The sequence below is a fragment of the Xenopus laevis genome, chromosome 4L, assembly GCF_017654675.1.
Source record: "Xenopus laevis strain J_2021 chromosome 4L, Xenopus_laevis_v10.1, whole genome shotgun sequence".
Classification (NCBI taxonomy): Eukaryota; Metazoa; Chordata; class Amphibia; order Anura; family Pipidae; genus Xenopus; species Xenopus laevis.
The window spans coordinates 71,087,049-71,108,003 of record NC_054377.1 but is presented as its reverse complement, the minus strand read 5'-3'; the positions used below and the strand labels follow the sequence as shown (position 1 = coordinate 71,108,003).

Genomic DNA, 20,955 nt, shown 5'->3' with positions numbered 1-20,955 from the left:
CTGATTACAGACATCAACGACTTCCTTGCAAAGTTTGTGACCAAGTGGCTTTTGTGAATATTCACAGTGTATGTAATAACATTTTGCAATCCCAAAGTGTATTTTGCGATGAAATATTAAACGAAACTCCAGAGCAGGTGTTAATGCTAAACTTTGCTTCCACCTTCCTAAATACTGAAATGTTTCTGTTTAAGTGATTTTTGTGTTCTTGATGAAGCATTAGATTATTAGCTCTGCACACCTATAAATGCATGTGAGCAGTGATGAGGCAATCTGTCTCATTTCTCTTCGCAAAACTACAGGAAAATTCGGGAAACTTGCGAAAAACATCAGAATCTATGGGCATTTTTTCATGGCACCTTCTTCCGCTTTTGGGCTACCAATTAAACATTTTTTCTTACTTTCAAGTTTTATTGACTGTGTTGAGCAAATCTGCCATGTTTCCATTTCTGTCAAAATTCGCAAAGAGGGTTGAAGATTGCATTGGAGTCATTGGGGAGGCAAAATTGCGTGCATTTTTTGCTCAGTATCGTGCTATACACATGCCCTTCATTGCTACAGGACCTCCTGTCCATTATGCTACAACTGTTTTTTCAATAGAAAAAAATGGCTCTCAGTTTGCCAATTTCTTAAAAACATGTCACTATCTTACAAACACAGGCACAACTAATAAATCCAACTACTAACAGATAATATCTGAGTGCTCAAATCCCATTGCTTAAGGTGGAAGGAAAGGGGACGATAATATGTTGCAAGCAATTTTCTTGTCTCCCAAGAAACTTTTTTGTCTACTGCATGTCTTTTTTGTCGTGTGAAAACGGACTGGTGGGAAAGTTTTTGGCACCATTTAGCAAAACCATACATGGCGAAAATATTCACTCATCCCAGATCTATGCACTCCTATTTGTGTATCTCCTATTTTTTAGGAGATACACAGTGGTTCTACATTCTAAATGCTGCTCTGACAATCCCAGTCATCTCATGGCCTTTATATGTATGTCTGTGATCCAATAATTTGACCAAGTTAAATTGTATTATGATCTTTATGTGAACAAGGCCTTTGTGATTTGTGAAGAAATAGCCTGAGCATTAACTGAACATATCTGCTTATCTGCAGGGGGATAGATGTACATAGGTATAGGTTACACTGCTGTTTCAACCTTTTAACTGAGCTGACTGTAGACTCAGAGTACAAACGGAGCTCAGCATTTCTATCACAAGTGAGAGTAGCAGACATTTTAACTGTTTTTCCTAGTGGGTTTCAAAAAAGCTAAATGAGCCTAAAATGGAAAATGGCCCATGTTGCTCTCCCTATGAAATGCTCTGGTCATGAAACTCAAGGGCACTCAAAACGATCAAAATCTAATTCTCTTCTCTGAGTCATCCTGAAAGTGAACTATTGTTACCTCCTAAACTTGGCTTGGCTGGCTGGGTTTTGAAATAATTGCTGAATCCAGCCAGCTTCAGCTGTATGGCTTGTAAAGCTTGAATGGAATTACAACAGATTGTTATTGAACCAGATGCAATTGGAGTCTGGGCCACCAGGGTAATACAGCATTAGTATTGTGGGTGGGTTTTTATTTCTATAACAAAAAAGTAACACAACTAACAGTCAAAAAAGAGGTCACAAGAAAACCAGAAATGAACATTGTGGTCAACTTATCAATCAACGGTGTCCACAAACACTGATGACATTATACATATGATTAGGTACACAACCATTTTATCACAAAAGGGTACAGGTCAGCCTTAATGAAACTTGACGTAAAAATATAATAATGCTTAAATGTTGCAAGAAAATAACAAATCCCAAGCAAACAAAGCTTGGGCAAGGAAGGATTTTGGGCTCCCACACCAAATCAGATTAAACAAAGAGTTCTTATCCCAGCGTGCTTGTATTGTTAAACAGTTCTAAATCAGCATTGTTGAAGTTGTGTAATCTTTTTGCCATTTTTTTGGATGCTCAGTTTACTCAGGCTGTGAGATCCAGACTGCAAGAAAGGCAAAGGGTAAAGTTCAGTTTACCCAAGCAGAATGTTTAACTGTTTCATTTAACTCACCACAAAAAAGCTCTCAGTGCCATATGGGGCCGATTTTGTGAATTTATTACAAGCAGGCATTTTTAACCTGTGGGTGGCTCTCCATGATCCCTTTAAATAAATAAGTGTTCTTCCTTTAATAGACATTACATTAAGGTACACAATGAATTTGCACAAACTTTATTTGAGACCCCCTTGCTGCTTGATATTAAGCAACCAGATGCCCATATATGAGCTCCACTCGGATTAGCAACTTTCAAACTGCCAGTTGCTCTTGTCTCTGTAAAGCTGGCCATAGACGCAAAGATCCGATCGTTCGAACGATCGGACTTCCCCATCTCCAGACCTGCCACTAACCTTTCAGATCAACGACGCCATACTAGTATATGGGCTTCATTTTCGTGCCGAAACAATGTGATAACATTCGCCCATCCCTAGTAGTAAAAGAACAGATCAGCCCCTACTGCAATTGTATGAAAGTAATGTCCAACAAAAGCTAGTGACAGTCTCCCGCTGAAAGTCGTCCGATTGGGAATGCATGCCGGGATATTACCCGCAGCCGACAGAAATCTTTTAACCTGGCCGATCGACCAAACAAATCTTCTCCATGGGAGGAAAAATGTTGGGTCACTCCACAAGCGGACCGAAATCGTACGAATCGAAGATTCATATGATAGGATCTTTGCATCTATGGCCAGCTTTAAGCTTGTGGGTCATTAGGCTGGACCAAATAGAGCTGGTTATATTTTGGCAGTCAGTGGCTAATATACCTGGAAGGTGAGCTCGTGAGTTAAGCTTTTATTTCTTCATGTGTCTGATTTGATGGCATTTGGGGACTATATGGTGTTTTCTAACACTTTAGTATATAACTATGAGTAAAATAGAAGCAGAAAAGGCAAATTGTTGTTTTTATTAAATGTTAATTAAGAAGTTTCACAACAAGCAAGCTAAATAGTCCAGTGAGTAAATTGTCTGTAAAGAAAGTCAATATAATCACGATATTAGTTTCTTGTTCATAGGGTCCCTTAGGGCCAACTCCATGGGGGGTTACCTACTCAACCTCTAACCATCGCTGTGGCAAAAGAGCGTTTCTGCGCAAATTCACTAAGATGCGCCTTTTACTCAACGTTTCCCGTTCCGCCAGACTTGCCTTCGCCAGCTCAGACCAGGTGAAGTGCAAAGGAATGTATAGGGCTTCTTTAATTTTTAGTTGAAAAATGTTCTAAGTCCCAAAAAATACTGGCGACTTTTACTTTTTTCAGGGTGATAGGCTGCAAAAGCCCGTAAATTTTTTTTGGGTACCGACGCTGGCGAATTTCCGCAGGTAAGTGAATTTGCCCCAAAGCTGGGAGTGAGACCCCCAACAAACAATATAAGTCAATAGAGGAAATGTAGGTTTTTTCTATATAATAGGTGGGAATTTCTCCATAGTGGAAGGTAATGAGATAACACTGGGGGTGTGTGACCCAATAATCTACATGCCCTTTTCCAAAATCTTTACAGGATAGCGATAGTAGTTGAGCACTTGTCATGATCTTGTAATTGCCTATATGTCAGGTTTTTCATAGCTTGCCTTGACCAACTCCAAGGGCCAACAGAATAAGGCCCAGGTTGGTATTGTCAATATGAAGCCAACTGTGGACATGACAAAGCTGTATGTAAGAAGTCAACCCTCCTTTATGAATTGGGTTGGTAAGCAAGAAAGAAAAATAAATGAGCTATGATCAGGCAGCTGCTGTCTCTAAATAGATAAGAGCTCCCAAGAAAATAGATAACAGCTCTCCCTTCCAGCAGTTATGAACTAAACCGTCTGGCAATACCTAGCAGGTATCTAACTTAATATCATGTCTTATCTGCCTTCCAGGTTGCAGCTGCTGCTCTCTACCAAGTTTTATGATCTTATAAATTAGGGGCATATTTAACTGCACCTAATTATTGCACGTGGAGTCAAATCATGCATACATAGTATGAAAGTACGGAGGGGTGTGTGTGTATGGATGCTGGGTTTTTCATTTGGAGGGGTTGAACTTGATGGACTTTGTCTTTTTTCAACCCGATTTAACTATCTAACTATGTAACATATTGAATTGAATGCTGTAACTTCCATATAGATTATGACAGTATGTTTGATGTATGTTTTTACTGTACAGAAAATGTACATAAACAGCCAATCTAATATATGAAGTATAGGGCAGAATAAAAAGTGCATTGTTTATTGTTCTTTGCCCTGAATTTTGCAAACTGAGGTTTAAATCTTTGCTCTCCAGGGGGTCCGTTTACTAAAGTGCGTTAAAAATATTCGCAAAATATATAGACAGAATTTTCGCAAAATATGTTATCGCCAGTTTACTAACCTGCGGTAAATATAAATTTGCGAATTTTCTTGCGCAAGAATAATTGTACGCCAGTTATCGCATTCGCTGAAAATAACGCTACGTACACATTAACACATGGTTTACTAAACAGCGAAATGTGCTAAAGACAAAATTAACGCCAGAATATTCGCAAACTTTTACCGCCACCTATGTAGTGGCGTAAAAGTATTTTTTCGCCAGAAAATTGTCAAGGGGCAGGAAATATCCCATAATACTGTTTTTTTTTTACCCATCATTCTTTGCTGACAGGAGAGAGATCTGTAGCTATTGCTGACAGGATGTTTTGGCTTCTGCTTCTATCTGTTTCAACAGCAGCAGTTTCAGCTCAGAGTCGTATTATTGGCAGCGGCATTACAGTCCAAGGATTCGTCGGCCTCTACACTTTTTTGGTTTCATTGTGATTGGCTACATTAAACTGTGCATTTCTATGAAGCAAAGAGATTGACTGGTATGATTTCTTGTTCATATGATTCTATTGGCAGAAGGGTTTATATGATGCAGACATGTTTGATTGGTGTTACTCTGGCAATGTTGTTGGATGTTATAATCATCAGTCAATAAAGTTTATGAGTTTTGAAGATGCATTTCTGGCCATAAATGTCACAGTAAAAATTGCCATAATAACCGCCATAAAACAAGACTATTTTATAGCATAAATATTCGCAAAAACTTAATTTTTCGCCAGAAAATTCGCAACTCGATAAAATTACTGCTAATGTAAGCTGGTTCCTTAACGTAGTTACCGCAAGTGATCGCAATGACTTCTGAGCGTATCGCTGTTTAGTAAACTTAGATAACATGCGGAAACTTAAAGTCAGATTTACCGCACTTTAGTAAACAGACCCCCTAGAGTGGAGTGACAGTTGCACCTTACGCTGTATGCAGAAGAATTTCAAGGTTTATTCGTCTACTATATTTATCTATTTACTGCCTCCAATTCACTACCACAGAGCCATATCTGGCATTCTTTTTAAATGGGGAAGTGGTTTACTGAGCCAAAGCAAAATAAGCTACAATCACTGCTCAGCTATTATTTTCCTCTTTAAAGAACAAGGAAAGCCCTTGCCATTAAATTCAATTGTCATGTCTGTTCCATGGTCTACGCCACTATCTTATCTGTAATTCTCAGACATGTATTGCTAGACCTAGACTTGCATTTATGCAGTATGCTGAACTTTGCATGTGCAAACGATCGATCTCCGCCGGATGAAAAATGTCGGGACTCTCCACACGCGGTCTGAAAATCGTACGAATCCTCAATTCGTATGATCAGATCTTTGCATCTATGGCCATTTTAAGAGAGTATATAATAATAATGCATAAATATACAAAGACAGCACAGAGTAGCAGGTTTCAGTTAGACAAAATGCTTTGGTTTGTTGGGCTCATGTCTTTTTTCAACCTCATCTTCTATGTTACTATATTCCATATAGTATAGATCTGTATGAGGGATATATGCTTTTATACTGTGCTCCTCAATAGTACAGCAATTTAATATTTTCTATAAACTTCAATAGTTCTAAATTATTTGATGTCACATTGGATGTTCAGAGAAATTAAATTAATTTAAAACTTCAACAATTTGAAAGATCAGACTGCCAGAAAGAAAGCAGAGTTTCTCACATAAGTGGCAGGAAACACTCACCTCAGTGCAAAACTCGTACAAAATGAGACTATAATAAACACAAAGAAATAATTTCCCCCAAAATACCTGTATATTACTTTTATATAATATTACACATTACTTTCTAGTATAGGTTTTAAATGCTGCCATATCTGTATATAAATATATATATATATATATATATATATATATATATATATATATATATATACACACCAAATAGTAGATATAGGAAAGGTGATATGTTATGCATTCTAGCAAAGTTGTGATCACAAAGCTCTACTGTACACTTTTTAACCAAACAGGAGTAAAATTTAGCAGTTTGCCTGCAAAACATTGAAGGGTTAATTGCACGTTCTTTAATAAATTAGATCAGTTTACAATTTATTCATGTATTGCGAGAGAAGGACCATGAGGCAGCTCATGACAGAAGAGGGCCAGTAAAAGGGAAAGGGTTAGCAACAGCTCATTATATGTTTTCTTTGTTTTTGCCTTTAGGATTTGCATGATTGACAGCTTTTTACAAATTTGCAAAACAAGGAAAAGCCTTCGTACTTGATGGGCTGCTAGCAACAATTAGGGCCTTTATTTCACAGAAACTTCTGGAACCATCACACAGAGACTCCCTGCTAAGGCAGAAAAACATTGTGTAATGTGTTCTAAATGCATCATCCATTAACTTCTAAATCCCGCTCTCTCTCTGTATGCACTATGACTTTTCCTTTTCAGACCAAATTCTGTTTCCCCTCCCTTCCAAATCTCAGCCCATGAATTCGTTATCTGCAGCTTTTCTCACAGGCTCTATGCTTAGTAAGCGTCTTTAAGAAAGAAGAAAACCATGGCAAACTGTGTCAGTTTCTTTCCTTGGACCATAATCTTATTATTGTGTTTTATCCAATTTTATCCTGCAAGAGCATTGTGGCTTCTGAATGTCTTGTTTCCTCCGAGTAATACACCAGAAGCTGCCCAAACTAACAGCACTCCTCCTGTCGTACTAGGTAAGCCCAAACCATTGCAGAGATTATGTTATGTAAAATAGTAGTAAGGTAAAGAATTAATGAAATGGACACATATAGGCTGTATAATATGGGTTATTTTCCAGGAAACCTGTTATCCAGAAAGCTCTGAAATACAGCATTTCTGTTTACAACAGTGTCCTATTTTTCAAGCAATTCTTTATTTTTTATGTATCTGCTTTTCTGTTATAATTACACAATACTTGATGATAACGGAGCTACCATAAATTTATATCATTGGCAAAATATTCCTTATGTTTTTTTTAATAATTTAATTTCTCTTAAAAGCCATATTGCACAGTGCTCAAAATTCTAGATTATAGATCCAATGCCTATAATTAAATCACATTGCTCATGTTCTGAAATAATCTTTTATGGAAGAATGCAAATGTAAAATGTATTTCTGTATGCAACATATGACTTTTGCAAATATAAATTAATTAATATGCACCAGCCGATATTATATATTATTGATTATTGGTAACTGTGGTTTATATTATGCCAGTAATGTTTCTAGGGTCGTCTCACATAGAACAGGGACATGAAATGAAACACTGTTTAATTGTGTAGCTATAGTTTCCCTGTTTGCCCTGTTTTGCTGAAGAGATAATAAAAAACAAAGTATTTTGTATTAAAACAATAGGCAAAATATCTATTCATAACCAATCCTATTTATTGAACCTGTTGAAAAGGGGTATACTGTCCTTAAAGGAACTAAAGCTTAACTAAAGAAGTAGGTAGAAATGTTGTACATTATGTTTTGTGCGTCTGTACCAGCCCAAGGCAACCACAGCCCTTTAGGGAAGATCTGTGTCTCCAAAGATGCCCCAGTAGCTCCCCATCTTCTTTTCTACTGATTCACTGCAAATGCTCTGTGCTAATGTCACTTAATGAGCTTAGGGACCCACTCACAATATACAGTACACATGGAATATAAAGGTCACAATATAAGGTTGAGTAGTAATTAATACAGATAAGTACTACATGACAGCTCAACGCCAGTGCAACTAGCATCAGAATTTAATAATCAGCCCTGTAGCATCAGCTTATAATATAGACCTACCTCATTTTTTGCTTGATAATTTGCAACAACCCCTAAACTTAGCTTCTCAACAGCCGCTCAAAGCCCACTAAGTATGTGAGCGTCACAGACACTTTCCAAGATGGTGACCCCCTGTGACGAAGTCCTGGATCATTGCTGCCATAAAGAAGCTGAAACTTTATTTTGGTGCAGTATATAAAATATGGCATTATTAGCCATATTCATTTTGAGGGTTTTATATTTCCTTTAAATGTAATAACATGGGTCAATTTAAAAAAATAGCTTTGTATAATTCTTCTAAATCGAATTCATTCTGTTAATTGTTTTACTCTATAGCAAATATAGGCAACATGAGAAATTTTAGGTTCCTTACACCTTATACAATACCTTTTGGTAAAACTGAAACCCCATTCTAGTATCTCTATGAACTTTTACACAGAATGCTTGTCTATTCACTTAATTATTCATCTGATGCATTTTACTGTCACAGTTATGCAATAATATTTGATTGGTTTATTTTGTTCTTTAAATTCTTTGGTTTGTGTGTGTATAGCGTGTAGCACATACTTATTGGAATACAATTACTATTCCTTGTATTGAATTTTAAATGGGTAGTATATAGTGAATAAAGTACCCCCTCTTGTAAAATATAAGGATATTATAAGTTACCGAGGAGTTTCATGACCATATAAAAACACGAGGCCAAAGGCTGAGTGTTTTTATACAGGTCATGGAACTCCGAGGTAACTTCTAATATCCTCATATTTTACAACTGGGGGTACTTTATTTATTATAATACACAAATTTCAGTGAGTCATGTGACAGAAATGACATCAGAACTCACCGTTTATAAGGATATTATTTACAAGATATTCATGGCTTTTGTGTATTATACACCTATATAGACCTTTTTGAACATAAGCAAAATAGAACTAATGACTCATTTAAGATTAAAATTGAGCTCAAGTACAATGTGCAAAGTGCAATTTGAGAGGGCTGTCTCTTAACACTGACAGTGTTTGCAGTGTTCAAGGAACTAATAATCAGCATTAAGCACTGATTTTCTGCTGCAGTAAGAATGCAGAAACATGGGGTTGGTTCCTAAGGGTTACTAAACTAAGGGTTATCTTATTTGATAACCTTCTAGTGTATCGGGAGGGTCCATGATTTTATTTATAAATCAATGTTAATCTTTGTCATCTAACGCTTATCTCCGGCATAACAGCTCCTTAAGCTATCATGCTATCCTTTTTAAAATGAAAGTTATTCACAGTTAAACTTTAAATGACTTTTCATGAACCAGGCAACTTTAACCTAGTGATCCACTCCCATAAATCAATATGGACACGTCTGCATTTACATACTGTGTTTGAGCTGTTTTCCAAGTCGATTAATCTGTTGTTGGAGCAATAAATAAGGGGCTTATATATGTATATATATTTATTTTTTCATGACAATATCCATTTAAGTATAGTTTTATCCTAACTGTTTCCCAGTCCCAGGATGTTTTGGAAACCAGCTAGAAGCAAAAGTTGACAAAGAAGATGTTGTAAACTGGGTGTGCTACAAAAAAACCGATGACTACTTTACAATATGGCTGAATCTGAACATGTTCCTGCCCCTAGGAATAGACTGTTGGATAGATAATATCAGGTAACGTTATTTGTTGTCATACAAAGAGATTGAGGACTTTAAAGACAATTCACTTGTCATGAGTAAAGAAAGTTACTTTTTCATGATAAAGTTTTCCTAATATTTACTGATTAGTAGACTAATAGAAATCTCATGTTTGTTTAGCAACACTTGATGAACACCTTTAGTCAGAAATGAGTGGGGTTGATATACCAACGTATTGGGGTTCAACACTGGGCATGTTTGCACCTTCTTTTCATTGTTTTGCAGGGGCTGAAAAAAAGTTAATCACTGATTGGTTGCTACTGATTACTGCCCAGGTGAAAATTAATTGTAATTGAAAAAGTGCAATTACAGATGCAACGAATACAACTTTTGGTTTCATTTTCTATCTTATGGTGGACTGAACACATCAAATTGATGTTTGTTTCCTATGGGTAACTGTACTGGTGCACTTTAGCACATATGCTAGTAAATAAGCACTTAGAGGAACTGCTAAAAAAGTGGCAAGCAAAATGTTGCTCACAAGTGGCTGGATGAAGACCATGGATGGAGAATTGTTTAGCACATTTAAACAAATTATTACAACATGAGGGAATACATATTTGTATGCCACTAAAACACATTGGCCAGTTTCCTCTAAATTTACATTGGTTTCATACATGTAGCCCATAGTAAGGCCAATACGAAAGCTGTTCGTACTAGAATTAATTTGAGACTGACATGATAAGATCCTGTGTGATACTTAGGGGCAGATTTATCAAGGGTCGAATTTCGAAGTGTAAAATACTCCGAAATTCAACCATCGAATTAAAATACTTTGAATTCGAATATCGAAGTCAAAGTATTTTTCACAGAATTTGGCCATCGAATGATCTAAGTAAAATCATTTGATCGTACGATTAAATCGTTCGAATCAAACGATTCGAACGATTTTAGCGTACGATCGAACGATTTTACTTCGATGTGTGAAGACTTAGATAATTGGTCTAGAAGGTTCCCATAGGCTAACATAGCACTTCGGCAGGTTTAACTTGGCGAAGTATTGAAGTTTTTTTTAAAGAGACAGTACTTCGATTATCGAACATTCAAACAACTTTTACTTCGAGTCGAAGTTAAAGTAAATTCGAAGTTCTAGTATCCTATTCGATGGTCGAAGTATCCAAAAAATCACTTCGAATTTCGAATTTTTTTTTTTTTTAAAGGTTTTTATTTTGCATTTTAAACAAAAAACAAAAAAACAAACAATAAACAGCACATATATGCTTTACACTTAATCAGCTCCGTTTACAAGTACTTATATGTATAGCGATGGTTTGAAGAAATAAATAGCCAATAACCTCAATTACGGCAGAGTACTTCTCATAAATCAATCATCCGGAGGGGAATTTCGAATTTTTTTACTTCGAAAATTCCCTCAAATCCACTTCGACCCTTTATAAATCTGCCCCTTACACTTGTGTTTTTTATATTTGTGCCAACATTAAGGGGCAAATTCATCAAGGGTTGAATTTCGAAGGGTTAAATCCCTCGAAATTCGACTGGGGAATAGAATGGAATAGGCAATTCGGGCGAATTTATGCGCTGGCGAATAGTCGAATTGGCGAATATTCGCCAGGCGAATAGGCACTCGATCGAAGATTCGCTCGAAGGATTTTCATTCGATCGAATGCCTTTTTATTCGAAAAACTTGGAAAACAAGCCTATGGGACTTTCTCATAGGCTTTTAGGTTTTAGGTGGCGAAGTAGGCAGTCAAAGTATTTTTAAAAGAGACAGTACTTCGACTATCGAATGGGCGAATAGCCGCAGCGTTTTTGCGCTCGACCCAGTACTTTGACTATTGAATTGCGAATAGTCGCAGCGTTTTGCGCTCTATCTATTCGAATCATTCTACTCAGGCGAATTTACGCCAATTCGATAGTCGAGGAGCACAAAAAACCACTCGAAATTCGAAATTTTTTTACTTCGAATCCTTCACTCGAGCTTGGTGAATTGGCCCCTACGAGCTGTTCAAATAAGTTGGTAAAAATCTCAAATATGCATGCAAACTAAAAATATAAGTTGCTTTTCTTTAAAATTGGAAGCTCAGTTAGCTATAGGCTAATCTCTTTCTATGATGACATTTTTCTTGTTGTCGCTAAATTCTTCCAGCATTGTCAGAATATTTGAAATTATTGTTCATAGGAATAATATGAGCAATAATGGCCTGCCAATGCATTAGCATTTTATTTTAGGAGAGTCATTAGTTTCATACTGTTTTACTGATTTAGGCAGAGACTAATGAAGATTTAGGGAGACTAAATACTTATAAGGTTCGCCTATGGAAAACCTTCCCAAACTAGAATTTCCTATCCCTTTTACTGAGAAGAATTTCAGTGTAAACAATGAGTATGTAGTACAGACACACACACACACACATACACACACTCACATACACAATCATGTTCAGAAAATAAAATCTGGAATATTAAGTACATGCTTGAATAGTCAACGGGACCAAGGTATTAAATACAGGTATTGGATCCGTTATCCGGAAACCCGTTATCCAGAAAGCTACAAATTATCTCCTGCATTCTCAACTTCAGGGTTCCTCAGGGGAGGAGGTTCAACATCTTGTTTGGGGGATAATAAAATGTTTTCAGTTGGAGAATGCACAATTATTTTTGAATATATGGCAGTTGATACATTTTTCGGAAAGGCTAAACCTCCTTAAATTTGTATTATGTATCACCTATAGATGATTATCCTGTCTAGGATCTAAGCTGCTTCATCCAATTCATTCTGCATTCTGTTCCAATCCAGTTCCAGCAGATACTACTTCCACATCCTTTATGATTCATTTGTAAACCACATCCCGCTGTCAAGACAGTGGACACAGTTCCCTGGAGTACACAAAACATTTTAACTATTTTTGATTGCTTTGCCTGCATTCTAGGTCATTGTACTGCAATCTATACTACAAAAAAAACAAAGCATGTTTGTACCTGTTGTTGAGGCCAGTGGCTCAAATAAATACTCATTGTTAGAGGTTAAGATTCCTTTTTGCAGACAACTTCCATATCAGCAGCCAGCATTTTCTGCTTATTTTTTTGTTTGTGATTCCTTGTCATAAATATTTGTGGGAATTACTGATACTCATACATTAATAAAAACAAATAATTGGGAATTGTACCTAGATTGCCTTCATAGATCTTTACATTTCAATATGAATTCATTAATACAAAAGAATGCAATGTGATTGATTGGGATTTACATAAACAGATTCAGTGCATCCTCCACAGGGTTGTTTACAATAAGACTACAAGAATGGCTTCAAATGCTCCAGGAGTTGATGTCCAGGTCCCAGGTTTTGGAAAGACCCATTCTGTTGAGTACCTGGATAAAAGCAAGTTAGCTGGTAAGATGACTATAATGCCTATATTTTTACCAGTTTTACCTTAGGAATATTCCATTGTTTCTTTTGCTTAATATAAATCGGACAGTCACACTATTGAATTATGTACAAATTTGAACATTACCAATATTAGACACTCCACCCAAAAACTATTTTTGCATAACGAAAGAAAATGCAAGTCTAAGCAACTTTAAAAAAATATGTATATAAACTAGAAGTAAGCTATGTCCTGTATGCAAGACTGTTGTGTGTTTGGGCTGCATTTTCAGTTCTAAATTTCATTAACCCTTATCAATATTTCATTCACAGGTTATTTTCACACTCTTGTGCAGAATTTAGTGAATAATGGGTATGTAAGAGACCAGACCGTTAGAGCTGCACCATATGATTGGCGTATAGCTCCCAGTGAGTATAAGGAGTGCAAAACTTACATATCACTCTAACTATGCAAACTCAAAAACATTTGCTTTATATATATATATATATATATATATATATATATATATATATATATATATATATATATATATATATATATATATATATCCACAAAAGCACTCACATCAACAATAAATATACAGTACATCAATCGTCATCAGGATGGCGGCCCCATGTGGACCAAAACGCATTTACCATGCAATATTAAAGATGCACTGAAGTATATTTATTGTTGCTGCGAGTCCTTTTGTGGACCGCTATTAACTTTTATGGTTAGCACCCGGCTGAGCCTTTGGCTATCTTTCATCAAATTATGTCAAAGTTTTTCTGAAATGAAGTTTTAAAACAAACTCAGACTAAAAAATTGTCTATCTTTGTAAATGCATTCAGGTAATTTTAATGTCTAAGTGCTACTGGTCTTCAAACATTCATGAAATGTGTGCTATTTAAACATAACTGAAATGGAAACCTCTCAGGATGTCCTTTACTGATGCTTTTTTCCCCCTTGTTGTTTAGATGGGCAGAAAGAATACTTTGAGAAACTTAAGAATCTGATAGAAGAGATGAGCGTGGAATATAATGAGCCTGTCTTCATCATTGGTCACAGTCTTGGCAATTTGTACCTACTCTATTTTCTCAACCATCAGCCCCAGGAATGGAAAGACAAATATGTAAAAGGATTTATATCCCTTGGAGCTCCATGGGGAGGTGCAGTCAAACCTCTCCTTGTACTCATGTCAGGTCAGTTTAAATACTTCATTAGGAATTATGTTTTTATTACAAGTATAGAATGTATTATCTGGAATGCTTGGGACCTGTGGTTTTCTAATTAAGGGTTTATTTTTCCATAATTTGGGTCGTCATAGCTTGTAGACGTTAAATAAACCCAGGCGGCTTGTTTTGGTACCAATATGCAGGGCCGCCATCAGGGGGGGACAGGGGGGACAAGCGTACCGGGCCCGGGCATGAAGGGGGGCCCGGCAGCGCTGCATTTTTTTGAAGATCCGGGCCCCCCTTACGAGCGCCCGAGCCGTACGTCTTGCCTCTTCAGTGCCGAATGCGGAAGTGCCGAAAAGCCGAAGCCGATGCGACGAAAAGACCCGAAGTCACGGAAAAAGCCGAAGTCCCGAAGTCACGAAGCGCCGAAAAGACCCGAAGTCACGAAAACAGCCGAAGCCGAAGTCCTGAAGCGGTGAAAAGACCCGAAGTCACGAAAGGAGGCGAAGTTGAAGTACTGAAGCCATGAGTTCAATTCTACTGAACACCAGTTTGTGTTTTTTTTTTTTTTTAATCCCCTGGCCACCAATGTATTATTTTAATATTCTATAGGCCCCTGCCACCAATCTTTTTTTTAAAACTTTTGTTTTTGGGGCCCCAATTTTTTTTTTAACTCGTAAGGGGCCCCTTGCCACCATTGTTTTTTTTTGGGTTTTTTTTTTTTAAAAAATATTAATTTTCTGTGTGGTCTTTTAACTGCGATGTGGGCGGGATATGGGGCGGAGCTTGGTCGTCAGTGTGGGCGGGGCCCAGGGGGCCCCAAAAATTTTGTTGTACGGGGCCCCGTGATTTCTAATGGCGGCCCTGCCAATATGTATTCATGCAGCTTAGCTACAATTAAGTACAAGTACTGCTTTATTATTACAGAAAAATAGTGAATAGTTTAAAAAAATTAGAGCTGTCATGTACTATATAAATGAATAGCTTGTTTCGACGTGCTTCTATGTATAAACTACTTTAATTTACCAGTAATAATTATATAAGTTGTTAGTTCCCTTACCATTCTTTGAAGTACCTAGAAATACCATTTCCCAGAGTATCCTTTAACCTCTATCATGCTAAATGCAACTGATAAATTTGCTGTGGTATAATAAGTTTAGATCATATTAAATAATGATAGAGTTGAGTAAAAAAAAAAAAGTACCATACAGTATATTCCATTTTAAAGGAATCTGTATTGTAAACGTCTCAAAATTCCACCTTAGTAATATAGCATAAATGATCCTGTATCTAGGTGGAGTTAGATTTGTACATCACAGGGTCAGAATTGGAATCTGTGTAAACAACCTTCCATTAAAACAGTATACTGAATAAATATATTATTATTTGTGTGTATTTGTATATTATTGTTTTGAACAGGTTGCCTTGGTCTTGATCTCAAAAATCTATCATTTAAATTTGTAGGAGATAATCATGGCATTCCAATGGTCTCCAACATCAAAATCCGAGAAGAGCAACGTATGACTACCACAAATCCGTGGATGCTCCCAACAAACTTAGGCTGGCCAGAATCCCATGTCTTTATTTCTACTCCTTCTGACAATTACACATACAAGGACTATCAGAAGTTATTCCATGACATCGGGTTTGAGGATGGCTGGTACATGTGGGAGGATACAAAGGGGTTGATAGAGGGTCTTCCCCCACCAGGAGTAGAAGTATATTGCATCTATGGTACTGGGATCCCTACTGCAGAAACATACATTTATGGAGAAGGTTTCCCAAATGAGCCTGCCATAGACATCAAGTATTCAGATGGGGATGATACAGTGCATACAAGAAGCATGGAACTGTGCAAGAGGTGGATCAATCAGCAGAAACAGAAAGTGCACATCCATGAACTTGCAGGGATCCAGCATCTTAATATGGTCTTTAGCAACCAGACATTAACTCTCATTAATGATATACTGCTGGAGAGCAATCTAGACTGACTGAGAATGTAACACAGCCATCATTACTGATTTACTTTACTTTTACACTATATTTGCTGTTGGTCTTTTAGATAGTATAAAGTATGTGCATATTGTAATGCCAGCTGGCAGGGAGCCTCTGCATATCAAAAGGATACTATTATATAAGTGTGCCCAGTTGTAGAAAGTGAACAATATATTTCAAGTGATTTGATGTTTCTGTAACGTGAAAGGATTCCTGAAATATAGTTAACCATTTCCATAAATTCAAGGGGCAATTTGCATCTTTGTTCAATATGAGCCAAATAAACTTGGTGATGCCCTCTGGCCATTACTGTGTGGTCCAATGTGCAATCTTCCATTAAATATTGTTTGAATATGTAGTTCAGCTACATCATTTAACTAGCAAATGATCTGCATTCTATAGATGTGTAGTTGATGCAAATGTGAGCCATTGGGGCAGATTCCCTAAAGGGCGAAGTGACCAACGCTAGCAGAAAATTCACCAGCGTAATGTCATTTTGTAATTACGCCAATTCCCTAACGGGCACAGGCGCCACTTCACTAGTGAAGGGGATAGACGCTAGCAATGCTTCGCATTCTAATGCCAGGTGAATTTTTGCTCTGGCGAACAGACATAACTCCGCAAATTGCGGATTTTACTGAACGTTACCTCTTGCGCCAGACTTGCCTTTGCCACCTCAGACCAGGCAAAGTGCAATGGAGTGGATAGGACTTACTCAATTTTTTGTTGAAGAATTTTCTAAGTCCCAAAAACGCTGACGTCTTTTCCTTTTTTCTGAGTGTGTAGCCTGCAAAAGACCGTAAAAAGGCACAACCTTTGCCCCAGAAACCCAACATGGATTTAGTTATATTAAACAACCTTATTAACAAAGTAGGTGGTGATCCATACATAGAAAGATGTAACTTCCACCTCCCTGTCTAGCTATAGACATACGTAAATCAGGCTTGCATTTTATCTTACATCAGGTCAAGTCAGCAACAAAATCCATCTTTGGGACACCTATATTTGTCCTTAGTAACTTACATGGAGGAATATTCTTTGCACTGCTGTGCTAAATCTTAATGCCATCTGAAATACACACTGCACTGGGCCTCTTTATAACACCTCATTACATTTGAAAGATTAGTACAACTATTGGCAGCCTGGGTGATATATGTGTAAAATAATGGGAAAGGAGGTCCAATATGTATGGAATAACAGTAAAATGAAACTTCTTAGTGGCTCCCAAGTCTTCTGTCGACCTGCAGTCCAAAGACAGTAACTGCATCCTCTTATCATGGTGGGAATATGCGAAGGATATTAATACAGTATACACTGAAAGAAGGATCTGGTAAATATATGCAGTGTCTATATTCATCCACTTGCAGGTTCTCAATTTGTACTGTCATAGAACATTGAATCACAATGGATTTGAGTGTTTTGTTACACTGATAAACAGAAATACACTTGCATGTTAAATTAGAAACAGACATCTGCCAAGCAATTACAGCAGTTGGATAGATCAGCACATCTGGAAACTGTCATTTTACACACACACATACTGTATATACATATAATACACAAAAGCAATGAATACCTTGTAAATGATGTCCTTATAAACGGTGAGTAGTGATGTCATTTCTGTCACATGACTCACTGAAACTTGTGTATTATAATAAATAAAGTACCCCTGTAAAATATGAGGATATTAGAAGTCACCTCAGAGTTCCATGGCCTGTATAAAAACACTCGGCCTTCAGCCTCGTGTTTTTATATGGTCATATATATATAACTCACTATATAACACACAAGAGCATGAACACCCTGTAAAATATATCCTTATGCAAGGTGCTTAGTGATGTTATCAGTTGTAATTGAGAGGTATCAGGTATATTAAAGCAAAATTGCGACATACTTTGTAGGCCTTTATAAAAGTTCAAATGGCCCTGTTTTAGTACTTTTCAAGCAGTTCTTTATGTTCCTAGATTGGAGAGTTGCACTATTGAGTTTCCCATTACTTTCAATGCAGAGCTGCCTGTGCCTGCACTGATGGATTTTTTTGGAACTGTTCACTTCTTTTTATTGCATTTTAGAACCATGTCAAATGATCTTGTAATGTTCTGGATTACTAGAAGTAGAGCAAATACAGAGTATTTAAGTACAATTACCTACATGTCCACAAGATGGCAATGCTATATCTGTTAACAGGCTGTGCATGTCAAAAGCTGTATAAACCAATTCTTACATACAGTAAATTGTAGGTTCAAACTGTCATCCACTTAAAACAATATACTGCTGTTGGTTCTCAATAAATACATTTAAATAATTTATGATGCTATAGACTAGTCAATTGTGGCTGCCAGGCCTCTTATTTTGTAAATTAAAGCCGGTTTTGGTGTGCTTAGGCCACTTGAAATATATATGCGATAGAAGAATGTATTTTTAATATCCAGGGACAAATCTCACATGAAGGAAAAGGGAAAAAATGGCATATACAATAAAAATAGTGTGGCCTCTGTATATAAAGTATAAAAAAAACAATACTCAAATGTATCAGTGGTTTACTTTTACATTTTTCTCAAAATACCTAAATTCACCTTTAACATTAGTATGTTACAAATAGATCTATTCTAAGCAATATTTGCATTGTTCATTTTACATTTATTATTGTTTTATTGGCCTTCCTATTTTTTTATTTTTTTTATTTATATATTTTTATTTACAAAGTGAAGGTTGACATCATTTGTGTGTGCTGACCGGGAACACCCCGGGGCACAGTTTTCATTGTCACAGATAGTATTGATACATACATAAGGTAGACAAGAAAGCATATCCATCAAGTTGTCAACCAAAAGGGAAAGGGAGTAAAAAATAAAAGGAAAAAAGGAAACATGAATGCAAGTTATTCACATAAGAGAAAAAGAGCTGTTGGTTATAATGGCATGGCTCAACATCACAACCCTGTAACAGAAAGGTCTAAGTTAATAAGCCTTGAGAAATTTGTCGGTAGGAGAGCCAGAGGGACCAGGTTTTGTTAAAAGCCTTGGATTGGCCGGTTTCGATGCTTGTGAGTCTTTCCATTAATAGTAGGTTGTCCAGTCTCTTTTTCACCTCTCGTATATCCAGGGTTAGTTTTCCAGGCTTTCGCTATCGTTCTCTTGGCTGCGGAAAAGATATAAGTGATCATTCGCCTGGAGTATTTATTGCCACCCGGGATATGTTTGTTCAGTAGGGCTTCAGCCGGGTTTTTAGGGAGAGTGAGTCCCGTGACGCTGGTAATAAGAGTATATACCCGAATCCAGAAACGGGTTGCCACAGGGCAGTTCCACCATGTGTGGAGAAATGAGCCGGATTGGTTGCAGGCTCTGAAGCATAACTTGGAGGATGTAGGATACCATCTCGCGATCTTCTCTGGGACCAGGTACCATTGGTGCAGCACCTTCTGGGAGGTCTCCTGAATTAGAACGTTGACTGAGCACTTGATGGTGTTTTTAAAGATGTCTGACCAAGTATCCTCATCCAGACATTGCCTCAGATCCTTCTCCCAGTATTGAACGAACTTCAATGTTTTTATAGGAGTGATAAATTATCATATAGGTACGACAATGCTCCTTTGGTGGAGACCAGATGTAGGCAAAAACTTTCGAAAGCCGTCAGAGGGGGGAAAACATTTCCCTCTTGTTGAGATTTTATGAAGTGCTCGATCTGTTGGTATCGTAACCATTCCCCCTGAGGAGCCTTGTATGTTTCCTGAAGTTGGGAAAACGACAATATTTTGTTAGACCGTGTGAGGGAGTAGATTGTCGACAGGTGAGACTGTTCCCACCAAGCAAAAGCTTTAGATGACTTACCAGGGGGAAGTCAACATTGTTAAGAAAAGAGGTAGCCGGTTTATGCAGAGAGTATAGGCCGTAGGTGTCTTTCGTGTGGGCCCACACTTTCATGGAATGTGCCACTATAGGGTTATTCGGGACTTTGTGAGAAGAGTTTGTAATCCACAGTATATTCCGTAAATTAGGTCCTGGAGAGAGTGTTGTTCAATGTGAACCCACAATGGGGTATCGTACGGCCAGGAGACTATTTGAGACAATTGAGCAGCAAAAAAGTAACATTTCAAGTTCGGGATTCCAAGGCCCCGTTTGTACCGACTGCGGCAAGCTGTAGAGAAATTTAATCTGGCTCTCCTACCTTTCCATACAAACTTATTAAAAGCCTTTTGTAACGTGTCAATCAAACCTCTTGGAGGGTAGTTTGGCAAAGTGCGGAAAACATACAACAGAAGTGGGAGAGCAGACATTTTCAAGGCCGTAACCCTCCCCAACCAGGACAGGTTACTTTTACCCCAGGATGTTATCATGGCTAATACTTTATGACCAATTTTAGTGTAATTGTGTGCGGCCAAATTAGAGAAGTGGGAAGATATCAGTGTCCCTAAATATTTAATGGTTTTTGGCCGTCATTGGAATTCAAAGTTTATTTCCAGGAGCTTCCTTTGATGGTCAGGGAGGCAGATGTTAAACGCCTCTGATTTAGAGGAGTTCACCACTAGACCGGACAGTGTAGCATACAGTATGTGGAAAGTATATCATACAGAAAGGGCAGGAAAGTCATGGGCTTGGTCAGGGTCAAAATAATATCATCGGCATATAAGGCACATTTATATTCTGTCTCCCCCACTGTCACCCCCGAAATTTTGGTATTAG

The 20,955-nt window shown here is 37.4% G+C and overlaps 1 protein-coding gene across 1 annotated transcript; it reads left to right on the top strand.

The window, feature by feature from the left end:
- The first annotated feature begins 6,770 nt into the window (after positions 1-6,770).
- lcat.L (lecithin-cholesterol acyltransferase L homeolog) lies at positions 6,771-16,631 on the top strand. The gene is made up of 6 exons (NM_001094208.1): positions 6,771-7,036; positions 9,593-9,749; positions 13,011-13,126; positions 13,433-13,528; positions 14,078-14,302; positions 15,743-16,631. Exons 1-6 carry the CDS (start codon positions 6,877-6,879, stop codon positions 16,267-16,269), a joined length of 1,281 nt encoding a protein of 426 aa, NP_001087677.1. The 5' UTR covers positions 6,771-6,876; the 3' UTR covers positions 16,270-16,631.
- Positions 16,632-20,955: the final 4,324 nt, after the last annotated feature.

What these genes read in the sequence shown, in the direction of transcription:
- lcat.L (NM_001094208.1), top strand. Translation starts at nt 6,877, where the DNA reads ATGGCAAACTGTGTCAGTTTCTTTCCTTGGACCATAATCTTATTATTG. An exon ending in CACTCCTCCTGTCGTACTAG is followed by an intron (nt 7,037 to 9,592) that starts GTAAGCCCAAAC and finishes ACTGTTTCCCAG; the next exon opens with TCCCAGGATGTTTTGGAAAC. An exon ending in TGATTGGCGTATAGCTCCCA is followed by an intron (nt 13,529 to 14,077) that starts GTGAGTATAAGG and finishes CTTGTTGTTTAG; the next exon opens with ATGGGCAGAAAGAATACTTT.